The following is a 19,360-nucleotide window of genomic DNA, read 5'->3' on the forward strand; positions in this document are numbered from 1 at the left end:
GTGCGAGGAGTCTGTATGGGGGCCAAGAGAAAGTTTTTATAGTTTCTAGTCCCGCTTAAAAACGTGATACATTAAATATTCTTTTTGACTGAAATAATTATTTACAATTTTTTTAGTCTTGTGTATGTAAAATTTCTCAATCGATTTCAAACATTTTGATGAAATTACGGAAGAGAGATGTGGTAAATGTCACGTTTATTGGAATTTTTCTTCGTCCGAGTCAACTAACGTACCACTTTCTCCTGCATGTAGCTCCCGAAAATACCGCGAACGTAAAACTAAGAGAGGTTCGATCTCTCGCAATGGCTTTCCACCAACCGTTCTTCCTGCCAACCATTCGCGACTGGAACAGGAAAAGGGGAAACGCTGGTGAAACAAACTACCCTCCACCACACACCAGACAATAAAACCGAGTTAATACAGCTGTGCCATCCGTTTCTGGCCGGCCAGAGTGGCCGAGCGGTTCTAGGCGCTACAGTCCGGAACCGTGCGATCGCTACGGTCGCAGGCTCGAATCCTGCCTCGGGCATGCATGTGTGTGATGTCGTTAGGTTAGTTACGTTTAAGTAGTTCTAAGTTCTAGTGGACTGATGACCACAGCAGTTAACTCCCGTAGTGCTCAGAGCCATTTGAACCATCTGTTTCTGAGCTATATTTGTAGTTTGAAGTCTCTAATTCATTGTGAACTTAGTATAAAATTAGTTGAAAAGCTGTACAGAAACCGACAGACAGAGAAGAAGCAATATTCACCTCCGCGCACTGCCCGTCGGATCGAGCGCCGCCTGCGACGCATTGCGATACTACCCGGCCAACACGGCGGTCATGAGGGCAGCCGAGCTGTCTCGATCTGGGTGTGGATCGTGTGCTCTGACTGTGCTGAAAAGGTTTCCGAGAATACTTCCGAAACATTGTACAGTGGAACCGTTTTCACTCAGAGTGTACTTGTGATTGTTAACTGCTCTGGTTGCGGCCACAGATACTGTTGTTTTCCAGATACCTCATCCCTCAAATTTCAGATTTTAAGACAGCGTCGTAACACTCGTGGTGAACCGTAGAGAATCACCGAGTCTGCCTTCAGTGGCTCTACACATTTCAGTATTTCTATTCCTCCAGGTAATTAATTTAAACGGCCGGAAAACTGTGGCCACAAAACATGCACTTGACGCAGCAGAGGAAAGTGTCTGCTGACGTGCTGCTTGCTCAAAGTGCCGCTTTCATCTTGGCATAGTACCCAGGACTCGTTATGTTTCCTCATAGCTTACAATCAATGTTCACTCCCCTCTCTCTCAAAAGCATGCAGTTTCACAGTCGGCTCGATGCAGTCCATTGGTTTGCAAAGCACAGTGTGGTTGGACATTGTGAAATGGTTTCTGAGATTCTTGAGAGTAGGAGCTACAACAGGCATGGGACGCGGCTCCCTAATGCCACCCTTGCGATTCATTTCAAACTGAACAGGCGTGAAATGAAGTACATAAATAAAAATATACACAACTGGCCATTAAAACTGCTACACCAAGAAGAAATGCAGATGATAAACGCGTATTCATTGGACAAATATATTATACCAGAATATGACAAGTGATTACATTTTCATGCAATTTGGGTGCATAGATACTGCGAAATCAGTACCCAGAACAACCACCTCTTGCCCGTAACAATGGCCTGGGCATTGAGTCAAACAGAGCTCGGATGGTGTGTACAGGTACAGCTGCCGATGCAGCTTCAACAAGATACCACAGTTCATCGAGAGTAGTGACTGGCGTATTGTGACGAGCCAGTTGCTCGGCCACCATTGACCAAACATTTTCAATTGGTGAGAGATCTGGAGAATGTGCTGGCCAGGGCAGCAGTCGAACATTTTCTGTATCCAGAAAGGCCCGTACAGGACCTGCAACGTGCGGTCGTGCATTATCCTGCTGAAATGTAGGGTTTCGCAGGGATCGAATGAAGGGTAGAGCCACGGGTCGTAACACATCTGAAATGTAACGTCCACTGTTCAAAGTGCCGTCAGTGCGAACAAGAGGTGACCGAGACGTGTAACCGATGGCATCCCATACCACCACGCCGGGTGATACGCCAGTATGACGATGACGAATACACGCTTCCAATGTGTGTTCACTGCGATGTCGCCAAACACGGATGCGACCATCATCATGATGCTGTAAACAGAACCTGGATTCATCAGAAAAAATGACGTTTCGCCATTCGTGCACCCAGGTTCGTCGTCGAGTACACCGTCGCAGGCGCTCCTGTCTGTGATGCAACGTCGAGAGTAACCGCAGCCACGGTCTCCGAGCTGATAGTCCGTGCTGCTGCAAACGTCGTCGAACTGTTCGTGCAGATGGTTGTCGTCTTGCAAACGTCCCCATCTGTTGACTCGGGGATCGAGACGTGGCTGCACGATCCGTTACAGCCGTGCGGATAAGATGCCTGTCATCTCGACTGCTAGTGATACGAGGCCGTTGGGATCCAGCACGGCGTTCCGTATTACCCTCCTGAACCCACCGATTCCGTATTCTGCTTACAGTCATTGGATCTCGACCGACGCGAGCAGCAATGTCGCGATACGATAAACCGCTACAGCAATAGGCTACAATCCGACGTTTATCAAAGTCGGAAACGTGATGGTACGCATTTCTGCTCCTTACACGAGTCATCACAACAACGTTTCACCAGGCAACGCCTGTGAACTGGTGTTTGTGTGTGAGAAATCGGGTGGAAACTTTGTTCATGTCAGCACGTTGTAGGTGTCTCCACCGGCGCGAACATTGGGTGAATGCTGTGAAGAGCTAATGATTTCTTTGTCACAGCATCTTCTACCTGTCGGTTAAATTTCGCGTCTGTAGCACGTCATCTTCGTGGTGTAGCAATTTTAATGGCCAGTAGTGTATATATTAAAATGTAATATGAAGTGGAATTTATGGGTGTCAGATAAATGTATTACGGGCAAACCAAACTTAAAGGGACAGGAGAATGAAGCGGAGAGACGAGGAAGGGAGGGGAGGGAAAAAAAGCTCCGCATTTGAAGCCCACGGCGCTACAAGCGACAACAACGAGTGTTCAGTCATGGTGGTCCTCACAGAAACAAACACACTTACTGATCACTGTCTCGTTTGGATCAGTGATAACGCATTTTAAGCACAATCTCATTTTTGAAAAAAAAAAAAAAAGTTTTACAATCTTTATAGATATATTTATAGACTGTGTTGTCAACACACCACTTGTAAGCCGTTTTGCGAGACGTAAATTCGAAAACGAGACAACGCTGTGAACGACCGTTACGTCAGCAGCAGCCAGTGACGTCACACGTGTCAATTTACTCAAATGGTCCTTTTTTAAAAAATAATTATTAAATTCACGCGGAAAAATGCATTAACCATTTAGAAGGGTTTTTAACACTCGGACAGTCAAGACAGACGGAGGACAATACGGTATCCAGAATGAGATTTTCACTCTGCAGCGGAGTGTGCGCCGTTACGAAACTTCCTGGCTGATTAAAACTGTGTGCCCGACCGAGACTCGAACTCGAGACCTTTGCCTTTCGCGGGCAAGTCCTCTACCGACTGAGCTACCGAATCACGACTCACGCCCCGTCCTCACAGCTTTACTTCTGCCAGTACCTCGTCTCCTACTACGGCCACGTAGTGTTCACCGGCTGGGACGGGGAACCCTGGGAAGTGACAGAGAGCCGAGCTGCGGGGTTCGCTACACGCGAGCCGGACTGCGGAATGCCGCCCCTGGTGACGTCACGCGCCTACTGCCCCTGTTAATATCGCCCGCTCGCCGAGTGGTGCGTCGGCGCACACGCACACACACACACACACACACACACACACACACACACACACACACACACAACGCTGCCGCCCCCTCCACTCACCCAGATGAAGCTCCGTCCCCCACAAGTCCACCGGCAAATATCTGCGCACAACTCGAGCGGATCCCGACACACGTTTGCATATAAGTGCCAGTATCTGGGGGCCGTACGTCACACAGACACAAATGAGACTGTAATGAATATCAAGAGCTCTGGTGGAAACCCAGTTCTATGCAAAGAAGGGAAACCAGAAAAGTGGCAGCAGTATATAGGTTGTCTACACAAGGGCAATGTACTTTAGGACAATATTATGGAAATGGAAGAGGATGTAGATGAAGATGAAATGGGAGATGCGATACTGCGTGAAGAGTTTGACAGAGCAGTGAAAGACCCGAGTCGAACCAAGGCCCCGGGAGTAGACAACATTCCATTAGAACTACTGACAGCCTTGGGAGAGCCAGTCCTGACAAAACTCTACCATCTGGTGAGCAAGATGTATGAGACAGGCGAAATTCCCTCAGACTTCAAGAAGACTATAATAATTCCAATCCCAAAGAAAGCAGGTGTTGACAGATGTGAAAATTACCGAACTATCAGCTTAATAAGTCACAGCTGCAAAATACTAACACGAATTCTTTACAGACGAATGGAAAAACTGATGGAAGCCGACCTCGGGATTCCGTAGAAATGTTGGAACACGTGAGGCAATACTGACCCTACGACTTATCTTAGAAGAAAGATTAAGGAAAGGCAAACCAACGTTTCTAGCATTTGTAGACTTAGAGAAAGCTTTTGACAATGTTGACTGGAATACTCTCTTTCAAATTCTGAAGGTCGCAGGGGTAAAATACAGGGAGCGAAAGGCTATTTACAATTTGTACAGAAACCAGATGGCAGTTATAAGAGTCGAGGGGCATGAAAGGGAAGCAATTGTTGGGAAGGGAGTAAGACAGGGTTGTAGCCTCTCCCCGATGTTATTCAATCTGTATATTGAGCAAGCAGTGAAGGAAACAAAAGAAAAATTCGGAGTAGGTATTAAAATCCAGGGAGAAGAAATAAAAACTTTGAGGTTCGCCAATGTCATTGTAATTCTGTCAGAGACAGCAAAGGACTTGGAAGAGCAGTTGAACAGAATGCACAGTGTCTTGAAAGGATATAAGATGAACATCAACAAAAGCAAGACGAGGATAGTGGAATGTAGTGGAATTAAGAGGGGTGACGCTGAGGGAATTAGATTAGGAAATGAGACACTTAAAGCAGTAAAGGAGTTTTGCTATTTGGGGAGCAAAGTAACTGATGATGGTCGAAGTAGAGAGGATATAAAATGTAGACTGGCAATGGCAAGGAAAGCGTTTCTGAAGAAGAGAAATTTGTTAACATCGAGTATAGATTTGTCAGGAAGTCGTTTCTGAAAGTATTTGTAGGGAGTGTAGCGATGTATGGAAGTGAAACATGGACGATAAATAGTTTGGAGAAGAAGAGAATAGAAGTTTTCGAAATGCGGTACTACAGAAGAATGCTCAAGATTAGATGGGTAGATCACATAACTAATGAGGAGGTATTGAACAGAATTGGGGAGAAGAGGAGTTCGTGCCACAGCTTGACTAGAAGAAGGGACCGGTTGGTAGGACATGTTCTGAGGCATCAAGGGATCACCAACTCAGTATAGGAGGGCAGCGTGGAGGGTCAAAATCGTAGATGGAGACCAAGAGGTGAATACACTAAGCAGATTCATAAGGATGTATGTTGCAGTAGATTCATAAGGATGTATGTTGCAGTAGGTACAGGGAGATGATGAAGCTTGCACAGAATAGTGTAGCATGGAGAGCTGCATCAAACCAGTCTCAGGACTGTAGACGACGACAACAACAACAACGTGTCTGCACGAACTAACAACAACAACAACATGTCTGCACGAACAACAACAAAATATGTGCCGAACAACAACAACAACATGTCTGCACGAACAACAACAACAACATGTCTGCACGAACAACAACAACAACATGTCTGGACATTGAACATATAGACAGGGTGAGTCACAAAGATAAGCAAATATTTTAATATACTATTCTACAAGTAAAACTGAAGATACAAGTTCATACAAACATACACAATGTGATCAGAAGTATCCAGACGCCCCAAAAACATACGTTTCTCACATTAGATTCTTTGTCTTGCCACCTACTGCCAGGTACTCCATATCAGCGACCTCAGTAGTCATCAGACATCGTGAGAGAGCAGAATGGGGCGCTCCGCGGAACTCACGGACTTCGAACGTGGTCAGCTGATCGGGTGTCACTTGTGTCGTACGTCTGCACGCGTGATATGTCAAACCTAAGGGCCCGGATTCGATTCCCGGCTGGGTTGGACATTTTGTCCGGTTAGAGACAGAGTGTTGTCCTATTCATCATCATTTCATCCCCACGGACACGCAAGTCGCCGTACTGGCGTCAAATCTAAAGACTTGACTCGGCGAACGGTCTACCCGACCGCAAGGCCTAATCACACGACATACGCGAGATTTCCACACTGCTGAACATCCCTAGGTCGACTGTTTCCGGTGGGACAGTTAAGTGGAAACGTGAAGCACGAGGTTCAGGCATATTTAGTTTTCTGAGCTTCTCCGGGGTGTGCAGGAGTAGGAGCAGGAGTGAGTTTGCGTTTTTGTGGCGACGACGACGCGGACATCGTCTTTTTGTTCAGTCACCTTGACTGTTGAACACTGCACCATAAGGGAGGAGATCAAACAGAATAAGCCGTTCACTGACTGCCTCATAAAAACGTCAGCACGACTTTAGGGGCTGAGGGTGCAGACGTGGTGTGAGATCGACTCCAGGGATTGGCATTTCCAAGTGATGAACCTAAGTTGGATCGCCTGTGACAACACTGGAAAAGAAAAAAAAATTACCACGATCGGCCTCGTAACGCGCAAGCAATTCGTTGCAAATGGTCCTTCACTGCTGGTTATTCTGTTGTGTTAGGGGTTAGGTATTTCGAATTTTGTTCCATTTAAGAAATTGTACACTTGTAGAAAAATACAGTTTCTAAGTATTATTAGAATGTGGTGAGTGGCTAACAATACGAGCCCCTGATTACCAGTCCATTCTGTGAAAACTGCGCATCGATAGCATTTTCCGCTTCCGCAGTATTTCCGGTGCAGGTTTTAGGTGATTCACCCGGGGTGTATAATGATCGGAAACTTCCGTGACAGACTTCTAGGACCTGTAGAGGGCAGAGAGTACGTAATATTCTGAACAGCAACCCGTGTCGGGGGAAAGTACCGTCTCTGCGTTCTACCACGGTTTCAAATCAGCTGCTTAACTCATCCTGCTCCGCTCGAGGGAACGAATAGGCGTGCCGCAGTACAGTTATTAGGCGTGACAGTTGGAGAGGAAACATAACGAAACATTCATTTAGCGCTTAAGAACGTCTGTGTTGTCGACAGTAGAACATTACGTCTTTACGTTGTCCCAGATAACTGGGCGAACCGTACCCACAGGACAGCCGGTGCGTGACAAGGCAGCGGCTGGATGTGCCGGCCGCCAGCTGCGTCCCTACAGGCAGACAGACAGACAGACGCTGTAGGTGTGGCGCGCGCCCCTGAGAGCCGAGCCGAGCCGAGCCGCAGCCAGTGGACCGCTGTGTCAGCGCCGCCGACGGAGGCGCCGGGTTGCGCAGGCAGGTGTGCGGCTGTGGTGCGGCCATCACCTCGAGTGAGTCTCCGCACTTTGCAACGCTGCAGCAGCCTCTCAGCTGTGTGCGGCGGGAGGTCAGGCGAGCTCGCGCGACGCTCTTGCGATCTACATCTACACGATTACTCTGCAATTCACATTTAAGTGCTTGGCAGAGGGTTAATCGAACCACAATCACACTATCTCTCTACCAATCCACTCCCGAACAGCTCGCGGGAAAAACGAACACCTATTCTGTTCGAGCTCTGATTTCTCTTATTTTATTTTGATGATCATTCCTACCTATGTAGGTTGGGCTCGACAAAATATTTTCGCATTCGGAAGAGAAAGTTTGAAATTTCGTAAATAGATCTCGCCGCGATGAAAAACGTCTTTGCTTTAATGACTTCCATCCGAACTCGCGAATCGTATCTGCCACACACTCTCCCCTATTACGTGATAATACAAAACGAGCTGCCCTTTTTTGCACCCTTTCGATGTCCTCCGTCAATCCCACCTGGTAAGGATCCCACACCGCGCAGCAATATTCTAACAGAGGACGAACGAGTGTAGTGTAAGCTGTCTCTTCAGTGGACTTGTTGCATCTTCCAAGTGTCCTGCCAATGAAACGCAACCTAAGAGAACTGCTCAGATTGTCACCCAGGTCATTTATATAGATCAGGAACACCAGAGGTCCCAGGACGCTTCCCTGGGGAACACCTGATATCACTTCAGTTGTATTCGACGATTTGCCGTCTTTTACTACGAACTGCGACCTTCCTGACAGGAAATCACGAGTCCAGTCGCTCAGCTGAGACGACACCCCATAGGCCCGCAGCTTGATTAGAAATCGCTTGTGAGGAACGGTGTCAAAAGCTTTCCGGAAATCTAGAAATACGGAATCAACTTGAGATCCCCTGTCAATAGCGGCCATTACTTCGTGCGAATAGAGTGGTAGCTGCGTTGCACAAGAACGATGTTTTCTGAAACCGTGCTGATTACGTATCAATAGATCGTTCCCTTCGAGGTGATTCATAATGTTTGAATACAGTATATGGTCCAAAACCCTACTCCAGACGGACGTCAATGATATAGGTCTGTAGTTGGACGGATTACTCCTACTGCCCTTCTTGAACACTGGTGCGACCTGCGCAATTTTGACAGACGCCTCGCCCAACGACTCCGTGCTTTTGTTCACTGCCAGGTCGCCGTAGACATTTTGGAAGCGCCTACGATTGTCTGCGATGCGCCGGTTTTCCATCAAAAGAAACTTAATGGCAGCTCTCTGCTTGAAACACTGCTCGTTTTAGAGTCGACGTTTGGCGGACACTTTTTTCTTGTTTTCGTCCACACTGGCAAATCTGAAAATTGCCTACTCAAAAATGTTAGGAACAACAGTCTCGGTAGATATATTGCAAGGTGTGGGAAACATTTTCTCTTGTAAGTTTCCTGTAGAGGGATCCTCGATGAAACTCGTGCCTTTATCCTCGTCTGTCATCGTAAAAAGTTTACATCATCGTGGCGGAATGACCCTGTGTACAGACACAATTACACGGGCCGGCGTCCCTAACTATGACGCTCTGTAGCGTCATTGGATCAGACTTGGGGAACACGGGTTCGCCTGTAAAACTTTATCTGCAAAGTCGCTTCTGCAACCTCTGAAAGTGTGTAACGTGTATTGTGTAACAGCCGATGTGTGCACGGTGTAATAAAGACATTTTCCATACGAAAATTGACAGCGTATGCCACTTTTGGAAACGGCCTGACGGACGGTTTTTTGCCGTTTCCACTCACGTTTTCGGAGTGTAAATCCAGACACGAATCCATTGTGTAGTTTTGTACACAGTATTTGTTTACTGCAGTTGTCAAATATGTGAGTGATGACAAAAGTAGACGATAAGAGGTTATAAGATTCTGACGAGTAAGACTCGGGACTGCTGAAGCCCGCTGAGATGGAAGAGGCTGCGTGATTCGGGAGCGCTACAGACAGACAGAGTAGTGTGTAGTGCGTAGTGCGTAGTGTGTAGTGTGTAGTGTGTAGTGTGTAGGGAGTGGTGTGTAGGGAGTAGTGTGTAGGGAGTAGTGTGTAGGGAGTAGTGTGTAGGGAGTAGTGTGTAGGGAGTAGTGTGTAGTGAGTAGTGAGTAGTGAGTAGTGTGTAGTGAGTAGTGTGTAGTGAGTAGTGTGTAGGGAGTAGTGTGTAGTGAGTAGTGTGTAGGGAGTAGTGTGTAGTGAGTAGTGTGTAGGGAGTAGTGTGTAGGGAGTAGTGTGTAGGGAGTAGTGTGTAGGGAGTAGTGTGTAGGGAGTAGTGTGTAGTGTGTAGGGAGTAGTGTGTGGGGAGTAGTGTGTAGGGAGCAGACTACTCACCCCGGTGAGAGAGTGGAGCTCGCCCAGCCAGGCGTTGAGCAGCTTCTCGGGGTCGTCCTCGGCGTCGGACTCCACCTCGTTCTCGCTGGTCGAGTTGTAGGAGGAGTCGTGCTGGTGGTAGCCCTCCATGGCCGCCGGTCTGCAACACACCAGCCACACACACTCAGCCTCACACAACTGGAGCTGGGGATCAGCCCGCGTGGACGCCCCCACACAAACCCTGCACCTGGGAGATATCGTTCATACACTGGTCAGAGGAGAGAGTGAAGCACCGACACGACGGGGTTCTATGTCAGCGCTACATCGCAGACACCATCGGCGGCGAGTGTATGGCTAAGCTGAGTGCCCTCCCCGACACAAACTAGTTCCCTCACACGGTGTCACTACTGCGAGGGCTCTCCGATATTGGCAATGGGACATCGTTGTACCGTTTGTCATCTTAGAAATCTTATAATTAAATATTTCCCTCAGACATTGAAGTCTCTTTTTTATTATCTACGATAATCGTGGAATCGCAAGAAACGAATTAAAATTTGTGCTGCAGCCGGAGCTCGAACCCGTCTCTTCTCACTCCCTAGGCAGAAATGCTACCCGTTACACCACCGCAGGACGAGGGTGAAGATTGCTGCAGGAACTACCTAAGCTGAGTGGCCTCCCTAACACGAACTTCGATTTATTTTTCCCTTACATATTGTCTCCGATATTGGCAAGCACCGCAGCATACGTAAGGCAAAAATGAATTGAAGTTTGTGTTGGGAGAGCACTCGCTTCAGGTAGTTCCTGCAGCAATCTTCACCCTCGTCCTGCGGTGGTGTAACGGTCAGCATTTCTGCCGAGCGAGCGAGAAGACCCGGGTTCGAGGCCCGGCCGCACCACAAATTTTAATTCATTTCGTCTGCTTCCATCATTATCGTAGATAATAAAGAGACTTTAAAGTCTCGGGAAAACATTTGATTGTGCTAAAAAACGGTTACTGCGAGGATAGCTGCGAACCAGACGCCCCGTAGCGTGCATTCCACCGACCCCGAACGAACCACTGCCGTTTACGACTTGAGTGGTGTCGAGGGAGAGCTCACCGGAGGTCTGTCGTGTTTTCTGACGACAGCTGCTTCTGTGTCGGTGCCGGTCACGGCTGTGTTTTGGTTAGGAGGAGGACAGTTGACGGCCTGCAACCAACCCGTCTGCGTGCTGGACACACTGGACTCTACACCTGGAGTTGTGCGCTGGAGTGGGATTTCGTTTGACAGCACCAGCACTCTTGGGGTCATCCCACGTTCCCGGACAGCCACTCTGTACTACGGTCTGGTGACTCGGCCTGTTGTCCTGCCACTCATGAACAGGATTCCAGGCAGTGTTTTTCAACAGGATAACGCTCGCCCATACACACGGCTGTTTCAATAGTACACGCTCTGCGGAGTGTCGACGGGTAGCCTCGGCCTGCTCGGTCACCAGATGTGTCTCCAGCGGAGCACGTATGGGACACCGTGGGCCGACGACTCGAGCGTCATGCATGAACACCATTAACCGTCTCTATGTTCACCGACCGACTGAAACAGGCACGGAACTCTATCCCGCACAGTGACCTAGGGCACCTGTACGTCACAGTGTATGCACGTTTGCCTGTTCTGACCGTCACATCTGTTACTCATGTACCGGCATTTCGGATTTGCGCCAGCGGCCTTTCCGCAGTGGTAACACCGCTTCCCGTCAGATCCACCAAGTTAAGCGCTGTCGGGCCGGGTTACTACTCGGACGGGTGACCGTCCGGTCTGCCGAGCGCTGTCGGCTAGCGGGGTGCACTCCTCCCTGCCGAGGCAGAACCGAGGAGCCACTCGACTGAGCAGATCTCGGCAGCTGAGAGCCGTCTGCTGACCCCGTGACCCTCCGTATCCACATCCGGTGACGCCTGTGAGCCGAGGACGACACGGCGGCCGGTCGGTCCCGTCGGGCCTGTTCGGGAGGAGTTTGTGTCTTCTGTTTCAGATTTGGAGCGGCTTATCTCGCGCTTACATTAACCTCTGATCTTCCAGTGTCGATCACTTACATACGAAGGGCTCGTTTCAACAGTGGCGCAAGTCCGTTTTTGTTCATTTTGAGACAGAGAGTCGTGAAGTTAAATGAGCGCTGAAAACTCTGCAGTCGAGATACCAGAAGTATTCGAGCATATCACTTCTTGCTAGAGATGAACGTCTCTTTCTGTTTGTTTGGATCATTAATGTCAAAACCGTTACAGGCAGAAAAGTGGAGGTAATGGACTTGTAACACTATTGGAATAAGCCCTTCCGTACCAGATTGGGTTGATAGAAGAGGCAGAGAAGATCCAACGGAGAGCAGCGCGCTTCGTTACACGATCATTTAGTAATCGCGAAAGCGTTACGGAGATGACACATAACCTCCAGCGGAAGACTGTGCAGGAGAGACGCTCAGTAGCTCGGTACGGGCTTTTGTCGAAGTTTCGAGAACATACCTTCACCGAGGAGTCGAGCAGTATATTGCTCCCTCTTCCGTATATCTCGCGAAGAGACCTTGAGGATAAAATCGGAGAGATTAGAGCCCATACAGAGGCATACCGACAATCCTCCTTTCCACGAACAATACCAGACTGGAATAGTAGGGAGAACCGATAGAGGTACTCAAGGTAGCCTCCGCCACACACCGTCAGGTGCCTTGCGGAGTATGGATGTAGATGTAGATACGTTACGTAGACAAATGTATTCCGGAAATTTCGTTAATTATTTCTCGGTGTCGGGATTTTTCGAGTGGATGTTGTTTGCCGTATCGGTCGGTCGTGCCTCAGAAACTTGGACATACGATCGCCGCACACCACACGTGACTCCTTTCGGACGACATTGCCAAAATCGAGATAGCAGTTTTCTGCAGAGGCAGTGCGTCCGGCGACTCGCCGTACACACGTGGGCAGCCGTCCACGTGGCGGGTCACAGCCGGCGTCCGAATGCTGCGGCGGAAGCTGCGTGGCAGCCGGCGTGAATGGCGGGGGGTGCGTGAATGGCCGGACGCGCGGTGCGTGTGCGCGTGAGCTGACCGGAAGGCGGCGGCGCCGGACCGCCGCGTGACGTCAGCGCACAAAGGCGCCGACTGGAGGAGGCTGGAGAGTTCCAGGCAGCCGCACCCCCCCCCGCAGAGATCGGCGGCCAGTGACGTCCCGGGCCGTCTGTACGCCTACGGGAAGATGCGGCGTGGCTGCAGCTAGCCTGCAGCAGGCGGTCCACGTGTACACACTACACACCACCTCCGGCCCAGGCAAACTCGGCCAATCAGCTGGTGCTTTTCCGTTAGGTGTGGACCTCGGAAGGCGTATAAACGTTCCATTTCTTATTCTTGCTTTGTAAATAAAACCGCCTTTCGTTGCTGCAACCGCATTTATCTAAGTTACAATATTCACGTTCATTAAAAGCACTGAAAGACCTGAGTCGAAAAAAGGCCCCCGGAGTAGACAACATTGCATTACAACTACTGACAGCCTTGGGAGAGCCAGTCCTGACAAAACTCTACCATCTGGTGAGCAAGATGTATGACACAGGCGAAATACCCTCAGACCTCAAGAAGAATATAATTCCGAACCCAAAGAAAGCAGGTGTCGACAGATGTGAAAATTACCGAACTATCAGTTTAATAAGTCACGGCTGCAAAGTACTAACGCGGATTCTTTACAGACGAATGGAAAAACTGGTAGAAGCCGACCTCGGGCAAGATCATTTTGGATTCTGTAGAAATATTTAAACACGTGAGGCTTTACTGACCTTACGACTTATCTTAGAAGAAAGATTAAGGAAAGGCAAACCTACGTTTCTAGCATTTGTAGACTTAGAGAAAGCTTTTGACAATGTTGACTGGAATACTCTCTTTCAAATTCTAAAGGTGGCTGGGGTAAAATACAGGGAGCGAAAGGCTATTTACAATTCGTACAGAAACCAGATGGCAGTTATAAGAGTCGAGGGACATGAAAGGGAAGCAGTGGTTGGGAAGGGAGTGAGACAGGGTTTAGACTTTCCCCGATGTTATTCGATCTGTATATTGAGCAAGCAGTAAAGGAAAGAAAAGAAAAATTCGGAGTAGGTATTAAAATCCATGGACAAGAAATAAAAACCTTGAGGTTTGCCGATGACATTGTAATTCTGTCAGAGGCAGGAAAGGACTTGGAAGAGCAGGTGAACGGAACGGACAGTGTCTTGAAAGGAGAATATAAGATGAACATCAACAAAAGTAAAACGAGGATAATGGAATGTAGTCGAATTAACTCGGGTGATGCTGAGGGAGTTAGATTAGAAAATGAGGCACTTTGAGTAGTAGAGGAGTTTTGCTATTTCGGGAGCAAAATAACTGACGATGGTCGAAGTAGGAACGCGTTTCTGAAGAAGAGAGATTTGTTAACATGGAGTATAGATTTAAGTGTCAGGAAGTCTTTTCTGAAAGTATTTGTATGAAGTGTAGCCATGTATGGAAGTAAAACGTGGACGATACATATTTTGGACAAGAAGAGAATAGAAGCTTTCGAAATGTGGTGCTACAGAAGAATGCTGAAGATTAGATGGGTAGATCACATAACTAATGAGGAGGTATTGAATAGAATATGGGAGAAGAGCAGTTTGTGGCACAACTTGACTAGAAGAAGGGACCGGTTGGTAGGACATGTTCTGAGGCATCAAGGGATCACCAGTTTAGTATTGGAGGGCAGCGTGGAGGGTAAAAATCGTAGAGGGAGACCAAGAGATGAATACACTAAGCAGATTCAGAAGGATGTATGTTGCAGTAGGTACTGGGAGATGAAAAAGCTTGCACGGGATAGAGTAGCATGGAGAGCTGCATCAAACCAGTCTCAGGACTGAAGACAACAACAACAACAACAACAACACAAAAGTTGACTGTTCGAACAGCTACATCGAGTCTGGAAACAATAACAGTACACCACAAAAAGGAAAGGGAAACATGGTGAACGGCGTGAGAAAGTGCGGAACACAAAATTGCGCTGATGTGTTGGAAATAAAGTGGCAGTGCGACCTCCGTATCATGTGAGAGGAAACGATCAGCATAACCGTAAGTAATTACTTATTTACATTAGAAAAATCGCGATGTGAACTGTTTGATAATCTAAAAATAACGAAACTGTATCGGTGTACAGCCCACAGAGGATGCCTTAGAGCAACAAACAAGCGCCTGAGAAAAATAAATTAAGTTGCAGAAAGATGAGGCGGTTCTATCTGTAAGACAAGTAGCCCTGTGACCGCTGCGGACGGTGGCCACGCAAGCAAACCAACCTGTGCACCTTTTGTTCGCGGAGGTTTCCCGAGAAAAAAAAACCCAAAAATCCCTAACTTTTGGGGTATGAAAAGTGCCAGTCGTGGGGGGGGGGGGGGGGGGGGGTCTCGACTTGTGCAATTTCCTAGCAAATAAGTTGGCGGGTCGTGACAAACGCTCTGCCTGTGCACGAACCGGCATGTCCCGTCTTAGCGAGACCGCTTGGAGGATCCCAGCACGCCTGCACGAGCCGCTCACGCTCCGACGTGCCTCGCAGCCTGAAGGACATCGTGTTGTGAAGATGCACGCACTGCACGAACACAGAAATTCCAACCACCGACGTCCTATAAATTCTGTTCGAGGTAGATCGTCGAAATTTTTATCACTTCTTCGTAAGATGATGTTCTCGGGAAGACTACTTCTAGAGGTTCAAAGTTACCGTGCATAAACACTTAATATTCCGTCTGATGTGTAAATTTAGTTTTAACTCACGAAGGGAACACACGGTAAGGGTTCTCGACTCACCAAACGGTGCTTTTAGACGCCATTTCTACACCAATGTCGACCAGGTCTCCACGCCTAGACAAGTATGCCGAAGTGATAAAAAGTGCGCTAAAAAGTCCGTTAATAGGCTTGAAAAAACTTGTAATGACTGCTGAAAATTGTATAGAGTTGAATACACTGCAAATTCAGTACAATGTTTCTAACCAGATTTTTACTATTTTTAAAATAGTCATAAGCCGGGCGTTTTGGACGAATTGCGATGGATGAGCAAAAAAAAAAAAAAAAAAAAAAAAAAAAAAAAAAAAAAAAAAAAAAAAAAAAAAAAAAATTTAAAGCAGGCCATTCCGTGTTGATCTATCACGCAGACTAATTTGTTGTTTCTGAATGTAAATTTATATAAACATGTCTAAGCATATAGATAAAGAGTTACGACTTTTCTGAACTGCAGAACTCCGTTTTATATAAGCAGCACATCTCGCTGTACCACGGAAACTGCTGCTGTCTGAGCACAAAGCAGGCGAATACACTCCTCTTTGACGCAAACTGGGCAACCAGCTGCCTGAATTATGATACGCTATCCCTCGACAAAAATTTTGCTATGTGAAGGTATTCGAAGTTTGTGCTGACAGAGTGAGTATAAAAGAGGCAGAGAACGGGGACAGTGGGGGGGAAAGAGAGAGAGAGAGAGAGAGAGAGAGAGAGAGAGAGAGAGAGAGAGAGAGAGACGAGGAGTGGCAGTGAAAGAGAAAGAAAAATGGATGGAGAGTCAGGGAGGAAGTGATGGTGAGTGAGGGTGACAGTGAAACAGAAAGGAAAATGAAGAGGCAAAGAGAGGAAGTGACGGTGAGTGAGAGTGGCAATATAAGAGAAACAGAGGCGGAAGGAGGCTTAAGCAGTGGCGGCAAGTGACGGGGAGACGATGGAAATCAAAAACAGAGATGAGTGGAGACCACATACGGCCTTCAGATGGTGGCAAGGGGGCGGGCTCCACCCCTCAAGAGCGAGGGACATTTAAGACGGTAAAGTTTTCCCAATTTCCCCCATCTCCTATGCCTGGTCTAGTTGTCGGAACCGTAATATAGTCATCCTCAAGGGCGTGGGCGGGGAGGAGAGGAGACAATGGTGGTTAGAGAGAAAGAGGGCAGACTGCAAGCGGGAAAGAGGAAGTGGTGATGGGAGAGAGAGAGTGGGACAAGCATTGGCACGGAGAGGTAGCGGAACTGAGAGAAGGGAAGACAGTGGCTAGAGCGAAAGACAGATAGGGGTTATAAAGAGAGAGAGAGAGAGAGAGAGAGAGAGAGAGAGAGAGACTCAGTCGGTCAGTGTGGGTCAGTCTCTCGTCCGCAGCTTGCTAGTCTGTCTCTCGGGCGCGTTTGTTGGGCAGTTCGTGTGTGTGTGTCGTTCAGGGTGCTAGTACGTCTGTACACGAGGGCAGCAGGAGTCGTGAACCCACGACGTCGGTCTGGCCGGCGCGAGAGACGGGAGGTCGGCGCGCCTTCCTGCGTCCGTTGGAGCGGCTGGCAGCCGACGGTTCGGGAGAGCGATTTGGGGGTGCTGCGCCAGGTCTTCTCGAGAAGTCGCAGTTTATTACAAGTTAAGTGGTGTGAGATATGTTGTTTGATTTACTCTTGTTAAATTGTTTTCTTGGTGAGGTCACCAGCCGTTTTGCTAGGGGGTGGTTCCACCATTCTTCTCCGTTTGCCCACCCGCGGGAAGGTGGTTGTTTATAAATTGGGCGGTCTGTTTTTCCCTTGTGGGGTGGGGGCGGGTTTGAGCAACCTGCGGTTCAGGTTGTTCGGTAATCTCCATATCAATCGACCGTACGTTAGTAGCTGCCTCTGTCACGTTTGTCGGATTTGGTGAGTAAACGAATTTATTGCTTGCAGTGTAACGGCCTATTACCTGAAATATGTTTTGATCTTTGGAACCTTTGATATTATTGCCTGTGATCTTGAGAGGCGGTATCTGTGTACTGTACAGCATCTTAACTATTGTTTGTCCAACCTTGTAGAATTATATATAAGATTGCATTTCGTGGGCTTAGTATATAAATTTGCCACCCTTTCACTGTAAGACTTTTCTTTGAAGCTAAAATCAAGTTGCACCTTCGGTGGCGAGGTTAATCTTTTAATTGTCAGTGTTTTGTACCATTTCCATCCCTCCTACTGGGGTGCATAGCTGTGTGCTTGTGTAAATTGTTAAAACTCTTAAAGTTATCTGGTTTCCAGCAGTGTAGTCTTTCGGAGACTGTTGTAAGCGGTCGTAACCGCGGCCGTGTCAAAAGGGAGCGGCAAGGTTCTCTGCCCGAAAGCTCATACAGTCAAAACTTCTTTCTGCCTCTGAATAAATTCTAAGTTTGATATTTAGAGGGTGCTTTCTGATTTGTTTCTTTTAAAAAATGCTATTAGGCACTATTCGAGTGAATAAAATTCCCATTTGTTAAAAGGAATTTGGTTGTGATTTCATCAGTCAGTCCCTGGCAACTACTTCGTCGCTTACATAGTGTGATTAAATGTGTTAATGTTCTTGATAAATCGCTTGTAAGTAAAATAAATTCTTAAGAATATTCTTTGAAAATAAATCACTGTTCACAATACATCTGATATGGTTGTGCTCTCGTCTTTTCCGGGTTTCCCAGTTCTACTTCGACTGCTGTTCAATGCTGTGCCGCAGACGTACGTTCTCAGTAATGTCTTCCACAAATTACTGACTACGGTTGATACCAGCAGACTCTTGTTGGCCCGGAATTCCCTTTTCGCCATCACTGCTCTGCTTTTGACGTCGTCGGTGATTGGTTATTTTGGTGCCTAGGCAGCAGAGTTGCTCGACTCTCTCATCACCAACCCCACCGTCCAGTTTCACGCTCTTCCCATCTCTGCTACTTCGCACTGCTTTCCTCTTCCTTCCATTCACTCTCTACCCATATTCGGTACTGATTAGGCTGTTCATTCCCTCCAGCAAGTCGTTATCATCGGAAACTGCCGTCGGGCAACATACGTACTAAAACTATATTATATATATATATATATATATTTCTTTGGCGTTCGCCAGCTCGCGTACTCATTTGAACGAACAGTTTGGGAAAACCCTGTACACATCCGCGAGTGACGGCCTGTCCCGTGAGCTGCCTTTCGCTGCCCGTGTTTCACTGTTATTCCGGACTTTGACGCAAACCGCTATATGTGAACTTTCACACCCGTGGAAACAAAACTGTCTGATTTTAGCGGCGCGTCCGTAGCAGAGCGACAAAAGCCTTTAGGGTGCCCTGTCGGCGGCGGTATGAGGGAGGGAGGGAGGGAGGGAGGACAAGACAGGACAGGACACAGCACGTGACGGCCGCGTGTGTGCGTACCCTCCCCCCATCCACCACCCCTCGGCGTTTTTCCAGTCACGCAGGGCTCCGGAAATAGAAGCGTGATGGATGCAGGCAGGCGGCCTGGAGCCGGCGCGGCACGCCTGGAGAATCATCCAGCAGTACGGGCAGTTCCAGTGCTGCACTGTAGTGTAGTGTTGGTGTGTCCACACACACACACACACACACACACACACACACACACACACCTGTTCGGCGCCTGCTGTTCCACGTAGCGCACAGACCGTTCGTTTCGCCGTGTCTGCCTAATACGTTGTTGTTGTTGTTGTTGTTGTTGTCTTCAGTCCTGAGACTGGTTTGATGCAGCTCTCCATGCTACTCTATCCTGTGCAAGGTTCTTCATCTCCCAGTACCTACTGCAACCTACATCC

General features: G+C 48.0%; 1 protein-coding gene across 1 annotated transcript in view; it reads right to left on the reverse strand.

The window, feature by feature from the left end:
• The window catches only part of LOC124553572 (amyloid beta A4 precursor protein-binding family B member 1-interacting protein), a 528,575-nt gene that overhangs the window by 335,831 nt on the left and 173,384 nt on the right, over positions 1–19,360 (reverse strand). Inside the window, exon 2 of the mRNA XM_047127415.1 lies at positions 9,857–9,995. Within this exon, the coding sequence (XP_046983371.1) occupies positions 9,857–9,985 (129 nt within the window). The 5' untranslated portion in view covers positions 9,986–9,995. The remainder of the gene's footprint in view (positions 1–9,856; positions 9,996–19,360) is intronic.

This window comes from Schistocerca americana, chromosome 11 (genome assembly GCF_021461395.2).
Source record: "Schistocerca americana isolate TAMUIC-IGC-003095 chromosome 11, iqSchAmer2.1, whole genome shotgun sequence".
In the NCBI taxonomy this organism is placed as follows: Eukaryota; Metazoa; Arthropoda; class Insecta; order Orthoptera; family Acrididae; genus Schistocerca; species Schistocerca americana.